Genomic DNA, 15,975 nt, shown 5'->3' with positions numbered 1-15,975 from the left:
CTCTGCATAGAAACCAATCAGCTGCCAGGGTTTTTCTTTTGTTGGTCAAAGCTTAGAGTGATTGTAAACGATCACCGTGTACAACAAGCCGTTCAGTTTAAAACCGAAATGAAAGGCAAAACTATTTTGTATAGATATAAAAAAAATAAAAAGGCATTTATAAATCGTTTTACAAATGATCACATTCCCTCTGTTCTCAGCTGCAGAAGAGCTGGGGGGGAGAAGCAGCAGCACTCCAAGCTTCCCAGTGAATGGTTGTGCAGCAGGGGAGAGCGTGTCAGGACAAGTCTGATCATTGGAGGAGAGTACACCGAGTTCCCAGCATCGCTAGGGAACTGACCACGCTGTGCTCTCCTGCTTAGAGTGGTCAGTTTTTAATAGGGAAGCAGAGGGACTGGCAGAAACACCGGGAATTTCATATAAAGGAAGTAATAAAAAAAAAGAGAACAGGATACATTTTTGATACAATTACATGGTAACAACCGCTTACCGACTGCAGATTTACGTGATCCGCTCGCGCCAGGGTAGAGAGAGAGAGAGTGCGCATGCGCCCTCGTTCTCCCCGACTGTGCTGCGATTGGCTGCAGCATCGGCCAATCGGCGGCTGGTGGCTGCCGATTGGTTGCTGCCAGCCGACGATCGGCTCCGGAGACTACCGAAGAGAGCCCTGTGTAAGTAAACAAAAACACAGGGCTCGCTTCTGCCAGCAGCAATGTGCTCTTCTTTCACGGAGGGGGGGCATGGAGCACGGAGGGGGGAGAGCAGAAGAGCGGAGGGTGACACCGAGGGGGAAAGCAGAAGAACGGGGGGTGACACAGAGGGGGAGAACGGAGGGGGACAGCAGCAGAACAGAGGGGGAGACCGAGCGCAGAGGGGGAGAGCAGAAGAGCAGAGGGTGACACTGAGGGGGAAAGCAGAAGAACGGGGGGTGACACAGAGCACGGAGGGGGGACATGGAGGGGGAGAGCAGAAGAGCGGAGGGTGACACAGAGCACGGAGGGGGGACATGGAGCATGGAGGGGGAGATGGAGCATGGAGGGGGGAGAGCAGAAGAGCGGAGGGTGACACCGAGGAGGAACGCAAAAAAACGGGGGGTGATACGGAGGGGGAGAACAGCAGAACGGAGGGGGAGACCGAGCGCAGAGGGGGAGAGCAGAAGAACGGAGGGTGACACAGAGGGAGAGAGCAGCAGCACAGAGGGGGGACACGGAGCGCGGAGGGGGACAGCAGGAGAACGGAGGGTGACAAAGAGCACGGAGGGGGAGAGCAGAAGAGCGGAGGGTGACAACGAGGGGGAAAGCAGAAAAACAGGGGGTGACACGGAGGGGGAGAACAGCAGGAGAACGGAGGGTGACACAGAGCACGGAGGGGGGACATGGAGCACAGAGGGGGAGAGCAGAAGAGCGGAGGGTGACAACGAGGGGGAAAGCAGAAGAACGGGGGGTGACACGGAGGGGGAGAACAGCAGGAGAACGGAGGGTGACACAGAGCACGGAGGGGGGACATGGAGCACAGAGGGGGAGAGCAGAAGAGCGGAGGGTGACAACGAGGGGGAAAGCAGAAAAACGGGGGGTGACACGGAGGGGGAGAACAGCAGGAGAACGGAGGGAGAGAGCAGCAGCACAGAGGGGGGACACGGAGCGCGGAGGGGGACAGCAGGAGAACGGAGGGTGACAAAGAGCACGGAGGGGGAGAGCAGAAGAGCGGAGGGTGACAACGAGGGGGAAAGCAGAAAAACGGGGGGTGACACGGAGGGGGAGAACAGCAGGAGAACGGAGGGTGACACAGAGCACGGAGGGGGGACATGGAGCACAGAGGGGGAGAGCAGAAGAGCGGAGGGTGACAACGAGGGGGAAAGCAGAAGAACGGGGGGTGACACGGAGGGGGAGAACAGCAGGAGAACGGAGGGAGAGAGCAGCAGCACAGAGGGGGGACACGGAGCGCGGAGGGGGACAGCAGAAGAACGGAGGGGGACACCGAGCGCGGAAAAGGAGAGCAGCAGCAAGGAGGGGCGACACGGAAGAGGAGGATACAGGGACAGTCAGCGGTGATCGGTGCAGCTTTGGGAGTTACAAGCACCGATCACCGCTGTATGGGGGGGAGGGGGGTTCTGGGGAGAAGCTGTCAGGCTTTATTGAAATCTATACAGGGCGATCGGTGCTTGTAACTCCCCCCGCCACACCGATCACCCTGACTGCCCAGGTATCGGGTGAAGCATTTCCCCCCGATTACTTTACTCTGGGAAATGCTCGGTATGGAAACAACCTGAGTTTCCATTATTTCTTATAGGGAAACTCGCTTTGATATACAAGTTGCTTTGGATTACAAGCATTCTTCTGGAACGAATTCTGCTCGTAATCCAAGGTAATACTGTATTAGTAAACCAACCCCACTGCGTTCCGATGGTAATCTGTGATGACAATAAACTCCGCCCACCTGCTGTACAATCAGACAAATTACAGGGTAACAAAACTCCTCCCCCCCAAAACAACGCAACGCGTTTACCTTCAGAGCCAGGTTTTCCACCTTCATTATAAGCTCTTCTTGGCGTTTCCTTCTCTCCTGCGTTTCTCGCAATTTCTTTTGTAGGTTTTCAGCTTGTTTCTGCAATTCCAGCACTTGGGGAAAAAAAAGAAATAAAATGAAGATGAAGCACTAATAAAAGATCGACGGAATAAAAACGTCCCGATCACCTTTGCCGTGGGCGTTTTATACAAAATGGTTACAGTATGGTCTCATTCATCTTTGAAAAGTGATGCACATTCGGAACGCTCTTCAGAAAGCATACGAAAAAGGCGGTGGAGGAGGAGGTGTTTTATCGTCCCCTTGGACCCCCGCACACATAGGGCGCGTTTTGCATGCGTTTTTGGGGCGCTTGCAGAGCAGCCCCAAAAAAACTCCATAAACCTATCATCTATTTTGTAGACGCTATAACTTTTGCGCAGACCAATCAATAAACGCTTATTGGTATTTTTTTTTACCAAAAATATGTAGAAGAATACGTATCGGCCTAAATTGATGAAGAAATTCAATTTTTTACCTTTTTTTTATTGGATGTGTTTTATAGAAGAAAGTAAAAAATATATATATATTTTTTTTCAAAATTGTCGGTCTTCTTTTGTTTATAGCGCAAAAAAATTAAAATAAAAGGGGTGATCAAATACCAAAAAAAAAAAAAAAGCTATATTTGTGGGGAAAAAATGATACAAATGTCATATGTGTACAGTGTTGCACGACCGCGTAATTGTCAAAGTGCGACTGCGCAGAGAGCTGAAAATTGGCACCTGGCCAGGAAAGGGGGGGGGAGTGCCCGATATTGAAGAGGTTTGAATTCCCGCAATTTAAATATGATGCTGCCATAGGGCAGCTTTCACATCTGTGCGACTTATCCTGCGACTTGGGAGCGCAAAAATCGCATGGCAAGTCGTACCCCCCATGTTTACCGTTCATATTTGTGCGACTTCAAGTCGCAGCGACTTTCAAAAGTAGTCCCGACTGCACGACTTTGATGCGCCTTGAGGTCTAAGATTACACAGGCATTGCTTCAAGTCGCATCAAAAATCGCTGCAAAAAAAAAAAAAAACGCAGCTTTCAGGTCACACAAGTGTGACAAAGATATATTTCTCCAAGTTGAAGCCGCCGCTCACCTATCTGGTTGGTGCCGCCTTCCTGGCCGCCTTGACCCTTTCTTTGGTCGTCTTCGGTTTCCATGATGTTCAAGTCTTCCTCTTCTTGCCGTTCTTCCTCGCCGTCGCTGCTGCTGCTCAGGTCGTTGAATATTTCACGCAGTTCATCCCTTCCCACTGCCGAGGGGAAAAAAAAACATGGAGGACAGCGATCAATACCACCGGAGAAAAGGAACGAACAAGGGAGAGAGAGACTGTCTACTAATCGGCAGAGACAATCGAGTGAAAATGTGTGTGTGTGTTACAATGTATCCAAATACATTTTTGGACAGTTTTTTTTTGTTGCCGTGTATCCCAATGAGGAAAATTTGATTCGCTTTCAATTCTATAAATGTGATCCAAATAATTCATAAACCGTCCTTAGAATTCCATCCCACCTCCGTATGACAAATGTCAGTGCAGGCGACAGATTCATGGAAACTTACTCTATATATATTATATAATGTGTTATATGGACACAAAATAATATAAATACCTTTTTATATTTATATATTAGTTTTATATATTACATTTTAGTTAGCCATACAAACAGGTCTTTATATAGAGAAAAAAATAATATTTTATATATATATATATATACACACACACACACACACACACACACACATACATACATATATTTTTTTTTTTTTTACTTTTGTCTACATAAAGACCTGTTTGGATAACTAAAATATAATATATATTATTATATTTATGTATAGTTAGATTGTTTAAATAAAAACATGCTTGCAAAAAAAAAAAAAAAAAATTTTTTATATAGACAAAAAAAAAAAACAGAAACAAAATGATATACTTTTTTACTAAATATATATTAGTAAAAAGGTATATAATTTTTTTCCTTTTTTTTCGTCTATATAAAAAAAATATGGTTGGGGGGGGGGGGCGGGGGGTTGTCACACGTCCCCTTTCAAATAAGAAAACTCTCTCTTTAAAATGCCCCAAATAATTATGATTTTTTTTTATATGCAGCCATAAATATATATATATATTTTTTTTTTTTTTATTATTATTTTTTGTCTACATAAAGACCTGTTTGGATAACTAAAATATAATGGCCCAGATTCAGGTAGAATCGCGCAATATTTGCGTGGGCAAAGAGCAAATATTTTTTCTCTGCGCCCACGCAAATATTGCGCTTTGCCCGCGATTCACGGAGCAGTTGCTCCGTAAATTGCGCGGGCAATATGCTAAACAGCCGGGCGCAAGGCTGTCTAATGTAAATGATCCCGCCGGGGGCGGGAATCATTTAAATTAGGCGCGCTCCCGCGCCGAGCGAACAGCGCATGCTCCGTCGGGAAACTTTCCCGACGTGCATTGCGGCAAATGACGTCGCAAGGACGTCATTTGCTTCTAAGTGAACGTGAATGGCGTCCAGCGCCATTCACGGTTCACTTACGTAAACGACGTGAAATTTAAATTTCACGGGCGGGAGGCGCAGCTATACTTTAGCATAGGTTGCCCCTGCTATAGCAGGAGCAACCTTGCGCTAAAGTCGCCGTACGGAAACTCCGTACCTTGCGTGCGCAGGGCCCGCGCAACTTTTGTGAATCGGTGGTAGTATGCAATTTGCATACTATACGCCGATCACAATGGCCGCGCCCCCTAGCGGCCAACGCAAGAATGCAGCCTGGGATGTGAAGGCATAAGGAGGCTTATGTCTGTCAGATCCTAGGCTGCATTCGGTGTAACGAGGTTCCTGAATCAGGAGCACTCGTTACACCGGAGCAAGTAAGCCCTTGCGCCGCGCAACCTATGGTTGCGCGGGCGCAAGTGCTTCTTGAATCTGGGCCAATATATATTATTATATTTATGTATAGTAAGATATTTTGTTTAAATAAAAACATGCTTGCAAAAAATATATATATTTTTTTTTATATAGACAAAAAAAAAAAAAAAAAAAATGATATACTTTTTTACTAAATATATAAATATATATTAGTAAAAAAGTATATAAAAATATGGTTGGGGGGGGGGCTTGTCACATGTCCCCTTTCAAATAAGAAAACTCTCTCTTTAAAATGCCCCAAATAATTATGATTTTTTTTTTATATGCAGCCATAAAAACAGGTCTTTATATAGAAAAAAAAATGTTATTTTTATATATATATATATATATATATATTTTTTTTATTATTTTTTTTGTCTACATAAAGACCTGTTTGGATAACTAAAATATAATATATATTATTATATTTATGTATAGTTAGATATTTTGTTTAAATAAAAACATGCTTGCAAAAAATATATATATTTTTCTTATATAGACAAAAAAAAAAAAATGATATACTTTTTTACTAAATATATATTAGTAAAAAAGTATATAATTTTTTCCTTTTTTTTTTTTTATAAAAAAAAAAAAGACGGTTGGGGGGGGGGGGGGGGATTGGGTTGTCACAAGTCCCCTTTCAAATAAGAAAACTCTCTCTTTGAATGCCCCAAATAATTATGATTTTTATTTATATGAAGCCATACAAACAGGTCTTTGTATAGACAAAAAAGATAATTATTATATATATATATATATATATTTATTTTTAATTTTTTTTTTTTTTTGTCTACATAAAGACCAGTTTGGATAACTAAAATATAATATATATTATTATATTTATGTATAGTTAGATATTTTGTTTAAATAAAAACATGCTTGCAAAAAATAAAGAGATTTTTAATACAGCTTACCTGTAAAATCTTTTTCTTGGAGTACATCACGGGACACAGAGCGGCATTCATTACTATATGGGTTATATGGAGTACCTTCAGGTGTAGACACTGGCAATCTCAAACAGGAAATGCCCCTCCCTATATAACCCCCTCCCATAGGAGGAGTACCTCAGTTTTGTAGCAAGCAGTATGCCTCCCAAAATGGTCCTCAAAAAAGAGGGGTGGGAGCTCTGTGTCCCGTGATGTACTCCAAGAAAAAGATTTTACAGGTAAGCTGTATTAAAAATCTCTTTTTCTTTATCGTACATCACGGGACACAGAGCGGCATTCATTACTATATGGGATGTCCCAAAGCAATGCTTACAATGAGGGGAGGGAGAACATCTCCAAGACAAAAGGATTTAATTTAGAGATATACTCAAATCATAATAAATCCAACTTAGTTGAGAAAAATAAAATTTTTAAATTTAACTCGAACAAGAGGAGCCCCCGGAATCCGAGGGTCTCAAACTGCAGCCTGCAGCACTGCCTGCCCGAAGGCAGTATCAGTATTCCTTCTTACGTCCAACTTGTAGAATTTTGTAAACGTGTGGACAGAAGACCAGGTTGCCGCCTTGCAAACTTGAGCCATAGAGATCTGGTGGTGTGCTGCCCAGGAGGCGCCCATGGCCCTAGTAGAATGAGCCTTTAATGATACTGGAGGAGGCAACCCTTTCAAGCCGTAGGCCTGAGTGATTAATTGCTTAATCCACCTAGAAATGGTGGACTTTGCAGCTGCCTGCCCCTTCTTGGGCCCATCCGGTAGAATGAACAGCACATCTGTCTTCCGGATCTTCTTTGTAGCTTTAAGATAGGCCTTCATGGCCCTGACAATATCCAAGGTATGCAGCAACCCTTCCTTTCTGGAAGTAGGTTTAGGGAAGAAGGATGGTAATACCAAATCCTGGTTCAAATGAAAACTGGATATGACCTTCGGAAGGAAGGAAGGATGAGGGCGGAGAACGACCCTGTCCTTATGAAAAACAAGATATGGTTCCTTACAGGATAAGGCTGCCAGCTCCGAAACTCTTCTTGCGGAAACTATGGCAACCAAAAATACTAACTTCCTTGTCAGTAAAACCAAAGGAATATCAGCCAACGGCTCAAACGGTTGTTTCTGTAAACTTGACAGAACAAGATTTAAATCCCACGGACAAAGCGGGGATTTAACTGGAGGTCTAATACGTAAGACCCCTTGAAGGAAGGTCTTAACCAGCGAGTGGGTGGCCAGCGGCCGCTGAAACCACACTGACAGAGCAGAAATCTGTCCTTTGATAGTGCTTAATGCCAATCCTTTATCCACTCCTAGCTGGAGAAAACTTAATACTCTATCGATGGTAAATTTGCGAGAAAGCCATCGCTTGGACTCACACCAGCCTACATAGGCCTTCCAGACCCTGTAATAAATCACCCTAGAGACCGGTTTCCTGGCTCTGATTAGGGTAGAGATTACTTTCTGAGACAGACCTCTACCCCTGAGAATCAGGGATTCAGCTTCCAGGCCGTCAAATTTAGATGCCGTAAGGCAGGGTGGAGGATCGGACCTTGCGATAGCAGGTCTGGCCGTAGAGGAAGAGTCCAAGGGTCTCCCACTACCATCCTTAAGATTAGTGAGTACCATGCCCTTCTGGGCCATGCTGGAGCTACCAGGATGACTGGTATGTGCTCCACCCGGATCCTGCGCAGCAGGCGGGGTAGTAACTGGAGCGGGGGAAACGCATAAAGAAGTTTGAACTGATGCCAAGGGCAAACCAACGCATCGGTTCCGCAGGCCATCGGATCCCTTGAGCGGGACATGAACCTGTCTAGTTTCTTGTTGAGTCTCGATGCCATGATATCCACGTCCGGCACTCCCCATCTTTGGCAGAGTGCTTGAAAGACTAGTGGATGCAGAGACCATTCCCCCGGCCATAGAGTCTGGCGGCTTAAGAAGTCCGCCTGAAAGTTGTCCACTCCTGGAATGAATATTGCCGATATGCAGGGCACATGAGCCTCTGCCCATAGAAGAATCAAGCTCACCTCTCTCTGAGCGGCTTGACTCCTGGTTCCCCCTTGGTGATTTATGTATGCCACGGCCGTGGCATTGTCTGATTGAATTCTCACCGGGAACCCCTGCAATTTTGACGTCCAAGCCCTGAGGGCTAGTCGAGCAGCTCTGAGCTCCAAGATGTTGATGGGCAACTGCTTCTCTGGCTTTGCCCAAGTACCTTGGCGAGTGCAACCATCCAAAATTGCTCCCCAGCCCGTCAGGCTGGCGTCTGTGGTCACTATCTTTCAAGCCACTGGGCTGAAAGACCTCCCCTTCAGTAGATTCTGAGGGTCTAACCACCAACACAGACTTTGTCGGACTCTTGATGAGAGCGGCAACGGGATATCCAAGGCCTGTGGCCTTCTGCTCCATGCTGACAGGATGGCTGCCTGTAGGATGCGAGTGTGGCTCTGGGCGTATGGTACCGCCTCGAATGTGGCCACCATCTTGCCTAGTAACCTCATACATAGGCGAATAGTCGGTTCTTTCTTGCTTAGAACCAGTAGGATTAATTCCTTGATGGCTTTTACCTTCCTCAGAGGTAGGAACACTCCTTGTTGTTCTGTGTCTAATCTCATGCCGAGATATTCCAACTGCTTTGTGGGCTGGAAAGCTGACTTTTCTCGATTTAGGACCCAGCCGAACCTCTCGAGGTATTGGACCGTGAGGGCCACTGCTCGCTCCAAGCCGGGAGACGAGTGATCTATGACTAGGAGGTCGTCCAGGTATGCTAGGATCGTGACCCCTTGGATCCTTAGTTTGGCTAGGATTGGAGCTAGGACCTTCGTGAACACCCGGGGGGCCGTAGCCAACCCGAAGGGAAGCGCCACGAATTGGAAGTGACGCGAAGCCACCATGAAGCGTAGATATCTTTGATGTGGCTGATAAATTGGAACATGAAGGTAGGCATCCTTTATGTCTATGGACGCCATGAAGTCGTCCTTCTGGAGTGTGGCAGCTGCTGACCGCACGGATTCCATCCGAAATGAGCGGATCTTTAGATATGCATTTACCATCTTTAGGTCCAAAATTGGCCTGACATCTCCATTGGATTTTGGGATGATGAATAGGTTGGAGTAGAAACCCAGCCCCTGTTCCAGGACTGGTACCTCTACTATTACTTCCTGGGAAAGTAGATGATCTAATGCCGATCTTAATGCGGCTCCCTTTTCCGGATCGTTTGGAATCCTCGACTTCTGGAAATGAGGAGGAGGAAACCTTAGGAAATCTAATTTGTAGCCTGTGGCCACGGAAGACCGTACCCACTCGTCGGGAATGCTGGCTTCCCAAATCTCTGAAAAGAGTCGCAGCCTTCCCCCCACCTTCGTGGGTGGGGGCGCCCCTTCATAAGGTTGGCTTGGGGGCTGGTTTTGCTGGTTTGCGAAACCACTGCCTTTTGCCTCTAACAGCCTGTCCTTGTGATCTGCTGTTGAAGCCGAAGTTTGCTTTTGCAGGAGGCCGTCGATACTGCTTGGCATTAGAGGGCCCCTGCCCAGGGGAATACTGTCGTTTAAACGCAGGTCCCTGAACCTTCTTCTTAGTTGGCAAGAGAGTACTCTTGCCGTTTGAAATGGTCTGAATGTATTTATCTAGGTCTTCTCCGAAGAGTCGTCCTCCATGGAAGGGGAACCCTACCAGGAGCTTCTTGCATGGGGGCTCAGCCTCCCAGCTTTTTAACCATAAGAGTCTTCTCATATGGATAAGGGATAACGATAAACGTGACGCTTGCTGGATAGAATCCTTGATTGCGTCTACCGTAAAACATATGGCCTTAGGGACATCCGAAAATTTTTCTGCCTGCTGGGCCGGAATAAGTTTAAGCATCTGCTTAAATTGATCCGATAATGCTTGAGCGACCCCAATCGCAGCCACAGCTGGCTGTACTACTGCCCCTGCAGTAGTGAAGGAGTTCTTAAGTAGTGCTTCCAAGCGCTTATCAACTGGATCCTTGAACACCTGTATGTTTTCTACAGGGCATGTTAACGATCTGTTAACACATGAGATGGCTGCGTCCACTGCAGGAGTAGCCCATCTTTTGGAAAATTTTTCTTCCATAGGATATAGGACAGAGAACCTTTTAGGTGGTAAGAAGATCTTATCTGGCTTGTTCCAATCTTGGAACAAAATTCCCTCTAATAGAGGATGGATCGGAAACACAGCATTGCTTTGAGGCGCCCTCAGTGAGCCCAAAGCTGAAACCGTCGATACCTGGAGATCTGGTACTGGCAAGTTGAATGTCCTATGGACCAAGTCCGACAATCCTTGAATCCACCAGCTCTCCCTCAGGGAGACTGCCCCAGACTCCTCTGTATCCGGGTCTTCGATCCCTGAACCTACTTGGTCCGTGTCCAAGAGGTCGTCCAATTCCCCTGAGGAAAGGACCTCCTCTTCTGAGGGTCCGCGCTCGGGCGACGGAGATCTATTCCGCTTACTGCCCCGCATAGCTGCGGATATCATTTTTCCCATGCTTTTCTGCATCTCTTTTAAAGAGGTGAGTAATACCTCCTCCGTGACCATCTTAGGGTTGGACTGACCCGCGTCAGCTCCAGCCCCAGATCCCGATGGCCCCAAGGCTCCCTGTAGGGAAAACAGCGGCATACCATGGTACAATACCGAGGTACACCTGCTACCTATTGGTATTTGGAACTATAAAAGTTAATTGTCCAAACACCTGTTTGGGGGATAAAAAAATGCTTCCTCTCCCCTAGATGACTTTTTTTTTTTTTTTTTTTTTCGTTTTTGTTTCAAATCCAGGAAAGAAAAAACATTCTGTCCCCCTGAGTAGTATTGCAAAGAAAAACTATGAGATGGAAAAGAAACAGCCTATTTCTAGGCTTGACAAAACAGTCCTCTGGAGACTGCAATATCCTTTCTGGCCACTGTGTGTCCTCGGCGCCCCGTGCTGCCGCTCTGGTCTTTCTCCTCAGTTCCAAAGTATTGATGGAACAAACAAGGAAGGGCCGCCCCTTCCTTTAGCCACTGACCCGCCCTTCCCCCCCAGCAACCTCAAACAGGAAATGCCCCTCCCGACAGGGGGAGGGGGGGGGATTTTGGGAGGAAGGGACCTCTCTGTTCCAGCAAACTGCAGCCTGCAGCCTGGAACCATGAGGAGGTCAGCGTTTTGCCTGCTTGCAGGCTCTGAGGAGGAAGACTGAATGGAGCATCGCCTGGAGGCCTGCAGGTAAGCAAAGCTCTCTGACACACACATATATTTTTATATAACACAGGCCCCACTCAATGCTTTTCCAACACTACAAGGGAGGTCACATCTTATGGGGAATAATACATAGAGAGCCATCCTATCTTTATGATATGTGACTAGTTTGCCAGATGCAGTGCATAACTTTAGGCATGTCCCCTGTGACCCCCCAGAAAAAAACCTGCTAAGAACCAAGTTCCGCAAGTTTTCCCCTCACTTACCTGCTCCATGCCGCAGGACTTTGCCAAGCAAGAGGCCCAATCTTCCCCCATCTCCGTGGGGATGTCTAGACCTTCAGGCCCTGGGTTCCTATGAAGGATCCACTGTCCTGGGCCCATATAGCACCCTGGCAACAGAAAACTTTAGGTACCCAAAGGTTTCTAAGTTCTGGGCCCAGGGTCCAGCTCTCTAAAAAGAAAAGCATTATGGGCTATACCCCAAGGGTTTGGGGTCCGGTTACTGACCACTTTAGCGCTGAGGCTTTTTTGGACAGAACCGGTAGCTCACCTAATCCCAAGGATGCGGAGGCAAGCTAAACCATGACTAACACCTAAGACACTGGCGTAAAAACTGAGGTACTCCTCCTATGGGAGGGGGTTATATAGGGAGGGGCATTTCCTGTTTGAGATTGCCAGTGTCTACACCTGAAGGTACTCCATATAACCCATATAGTAATGAATGCCGCTCTGTGTCCCGTGATGTACGATAAAGAAATATATATTTTTCTTATATAGACAAAAAAAAAAAAAAATGATATACTTTTTTACTAAATATATATTAGTAAAAAAGTATATAATTTTTTCCTTTTTTTTTTTTTATAAAAAAAAAAAGACGGTTGGGGGGGGGGGGGGGGGATTGGGTTGTCACAAGTCCCCTTTCAAATAAGAAAACTCTCTCTTTGAATGCCCCAAATAATTATGATTTTTATTTATATGAAGCCATACAAACAGGTCTTTGTATAGACAAAAAAGATAATTATTATATATATATATATATATATATATATTTATTTTTAATTTTTTTTTTTTTTTGTCTACATAAAGACCAGTTTGGATAACTAAAATATAATATATATTATTATATTTATGTATAGTTAGATATTTTGTTTAAATAAAAACATGATGCAAAAGGTGTAGGTGTCTGCGCTGTGAATTAAACTAGTGATTGAGTGGGCAAAGGGAAAGGAAGGGGGGGGGGGGAGGGAAAGACAAAAAAAAAAAAAAAATGATATACTTTTTTACTAAATATATATTAGTAAAAAAGTATATAATTTTTTCCTTTTTTTTTTTTATAAAAAAAAAAAAGACGGTTGGGGGGGGGGGGGGGATTGGGTTGTCACAAGTCCCCTTTCAAATAAGAAAACTCTCTCTTTGAATGCCCCAAATAATTATGATTTTTATTTATATGAAGCCATACAAACAGGTCTTTATATAGACAAAAAAAATAATTATTTTATATATATATATTTTTTTTTTTGTCTACATAAAGACCTGTTTGGATAACTAAAATATAATATATATTATTATATTTATGTATAGTTAGATTGTTTAAATAAAAACATGCTTGCAAAAAAATAAAATATTTTTTTTATATAGACAAAAAAAACAGAAACAAAATTATATACTTTTTTTACTAAATATATATTAGTAAAAAAGTATATAATTTTTTTCCTTTTTTTTCGTCTATATAAAAAAAAAAAAAAAGATGGTTGGGGGGTTGTCACAAGTCCCCTTTCAAATAAGAAAACTCTCTCTTTGAATGCCCCAAATAATTATGAGTTTTATTTATATGAAGCCATACAAACAGGTCTTTGTATAGACAAAAAAGATAATTATTATATATATATATATATATATATATATATATATATATATATATATTTTTTTTTTATTTTTTTTTTTTTTTTTGTCTACATAAAGACCAGTTTGGATAACTAAAATATAATATATATTATTATATTTATGTATAGTTAGATATTTTGTTTAAATAAAAACATGATGCAAAAGGTGTAGGTGTCTGCGCTGTGAATTAAACTAGTGATTGAGTGGGCAAAGGGAAAGGAAGGGGGGGGGGAGGGAAAGAGTGGGGTGATGTGGACCTGGGAGGTGGAAAACTATACAAACAAAAATGGAAGGGACCTTGATGACAATCTATAGGTGCAGTCCTGACTGGACTGTGTTAAAAGTCCATGGTGAAAATACTCCAGTGAAAAACCATATGGATAATGGAAAAAATAAAAATATAAAAATAAAGACAAAAATAAAGTATACTAAAGTCCCGGATTAATCCAAGCAAGCAAAAAACCAGTTCCAGGTGAAGTTGATGGAGTAAGTGAATGGTTAAAAGTGAAAACAAAATCCAAATTCAAGTGGGTGGAAGTGTGCAGTCTAATCAAATCCACAAAAGCATGCAGCCCACACCATAAGTGATCCTGTCAGCTTACCTCCCAGCTGTCACTTAAAGCCAAAGACAATTACCAATGCTCCAGATTCCTGTTAGGTGGGTGTCACTCTGTATAATCTCGGTGGTTGGTCATACATATAGGAAGAAAGAATATAAGGTGTAACCTGGTTCTCCTATCACATATGAGGAAAAGGGTATTGCCAAGGTGGGCAAGTATACACTTACACTACTTACACAACGTTGTGTAAGTAGTGTAAGTGTATACTTACCCACCTTGGCATTCACTTACTCCATCAACTTCACCTGGAACTGGTTTTTTGCTTGCTTGGATTAATCCGGGACTTTAGTATACTTTATTTTTGTCTTTATTTTTTTTTTTTCCATTATCCATATGGTTTTTCACTGGAGTATTTTCACCATGGACTTTTAACACAGTCCAGTCAGGACTGCACCTATAGATTGTCATCAAGGTCCCTTCCATTTTTGTTTGTATAGTTTTCCACCTCCCAGGTCCACATCACCCCACTCTTTCCCTCCCCCCCCCTTCCTTTCCCTTTGCCCACTCAATCACTAGTTTAATTCACAGCGCAGACACCTACACCTTTTGCATCATTATTCACTGTCTGTATTGGACAGATTTTTTCTTTGTTTGCTGCAGTGTCCACATTCACCCCTTGGCCCCCCCATCACCTCCCTCCCTTCCCCGTTTATCCAACACAGCGCAGGAGTTTCACCTAGTTTTAAATAAAAACATGCTTGCAAAAAATATATTTTTTTTTTATATAGACAAAAAAAAAAAAATGATATACTTTTTTACTAAATATATATTAGTAAAAAAGTATATAATTGTTTTCCTTTTTTTTTATTAAAAAAAAAAAGATGGTTGGGGGGGTTGTTACAAGTCCCCTTTCCAATAAGAAAACTCTCTCTTTAAAATGCCCCAAATAATTATGATTTTTTTTATTTATATGAAGCCATACAAACAGGTCTTTATATAGACAAAAAAATAATTATCTTATAATTATATATATATATATATATATATATATATTAAATTTTTTGTCTACATAAAGACCTGTTTGGATAACTAAAATATAATATATTATTTATTATATTTATGTATAGTTAGATATTTTGTTTAAATAAAAACATGCTTGCAAAAAAAAATTTTTTTTTATATAGACAAAAAAGTAAACAAATTAAATACTTTTTTACTAAATATATATTAGTAAAAAAGTATATTATTTTTTTTCCTTTTTTTCGTCTATATAAAAAAAAGATGGTTGGGAAGGGGGGGGGGGTTGTCACAAGTCCCCTTTCAAATAATAATTATGATTTTTATTTATATGAAGCCATGTTTGCAGAAAATAAATCATATTATTAAAAAAAAAATCTTAATTTATATTATATAAAAAATATATTTTTTGCAATTGTGTCTTTATATAAACAAAATATATAACTATAAGTAAATATAATGATACATCATAGAAACACACACACATTATATTTATAGATATACATTTTTTTTTCTAATCTCTAGAAAGAAAAGAAGGAGAAATGATAAATAAAAGATACATTACTTGAAGACCTACGCCCTTGTTTTATTCCGGAGGACACGGGAGAACTGTCCAATCCGGTGAGGTTTTCTCCTTCCTTGGACTCGTCCTCGGCGATCACCTCCCACCCTGAATCCTCAGGTTAAGGAATTGTAGAGGATTTTCCTTCTCCGGGGATATTAGAATGAAATAATTACAGATCTCAACCCGTTACAAAGATATACAGAACAGACATTCTGGGAAAAGATACCCGGACACAACCTTTTTATTATGGATGAACCCCCCCTCCCCCTCCCGCCACTCGGCTCCATAACATTAGATGACGATAGCGACGTCAAACGTTAGGCTGCATTCACACCTAGGCGTTTTGTCGCCTGAGGCGCGACGCTACAATACGCTGGA

At 42.8% G+C, this 15,975-nt stretch overlaps 1 protein-coding gene across 3 annotated transcripts in view; it reads right to left on the bottom strand.

The window, feature by feature from the left end:
- TAF7 (TATA-box binding protein associated factor 7) overlaps window positions 1-15,975 on the bottom strand; it is a 42,806-nt gene that overhangs the window by 2,518 nt on the left and 24,313 nt on the right. For 2 of the 3 annotated variants that reach the window (XM_040322741.1, XM_040322742.1), the window contains exons 9-11: window positions 15,598-15,702; window positions 3,648-3,803; window positions 2,506-2,618 (exon numbers count right to left, since the gene is read on the bottom strand). In XM_040322741.1, coding sequence (XP_040178675.1) covers window positions 2,506-2,618; window positions 3,648-3,803; window positions 15,598-15,702 — 374 coding nt within the window. The remainder of the gene's footprint in view (window positions 1-2,505; window positions 2,619-3,647; window positions 3,804-15,597; window positions 15,703-15,975) is intronic. The other variant, XM_040322743.1, reaches the window with a different exon arrangement.

This window comes from Rana temporaria, chromosome 9 (genome assembly GCF_905171775.1).
Source record: "Rana temporaria chromosome 9, aRanTem1.1, whole genome shotgun sequence".
Taxonomy (NCBI): domain Eukaryota; kingdom Metazoa; phylum Chordata; class Amphibia; order Anura; family Ranidae; genus Rana; species Rana temporaria.
Note: the sequence above shows the minus strand (reverse complement) of the source record. Positions and strands in the feature narration are given on the sequence as shown.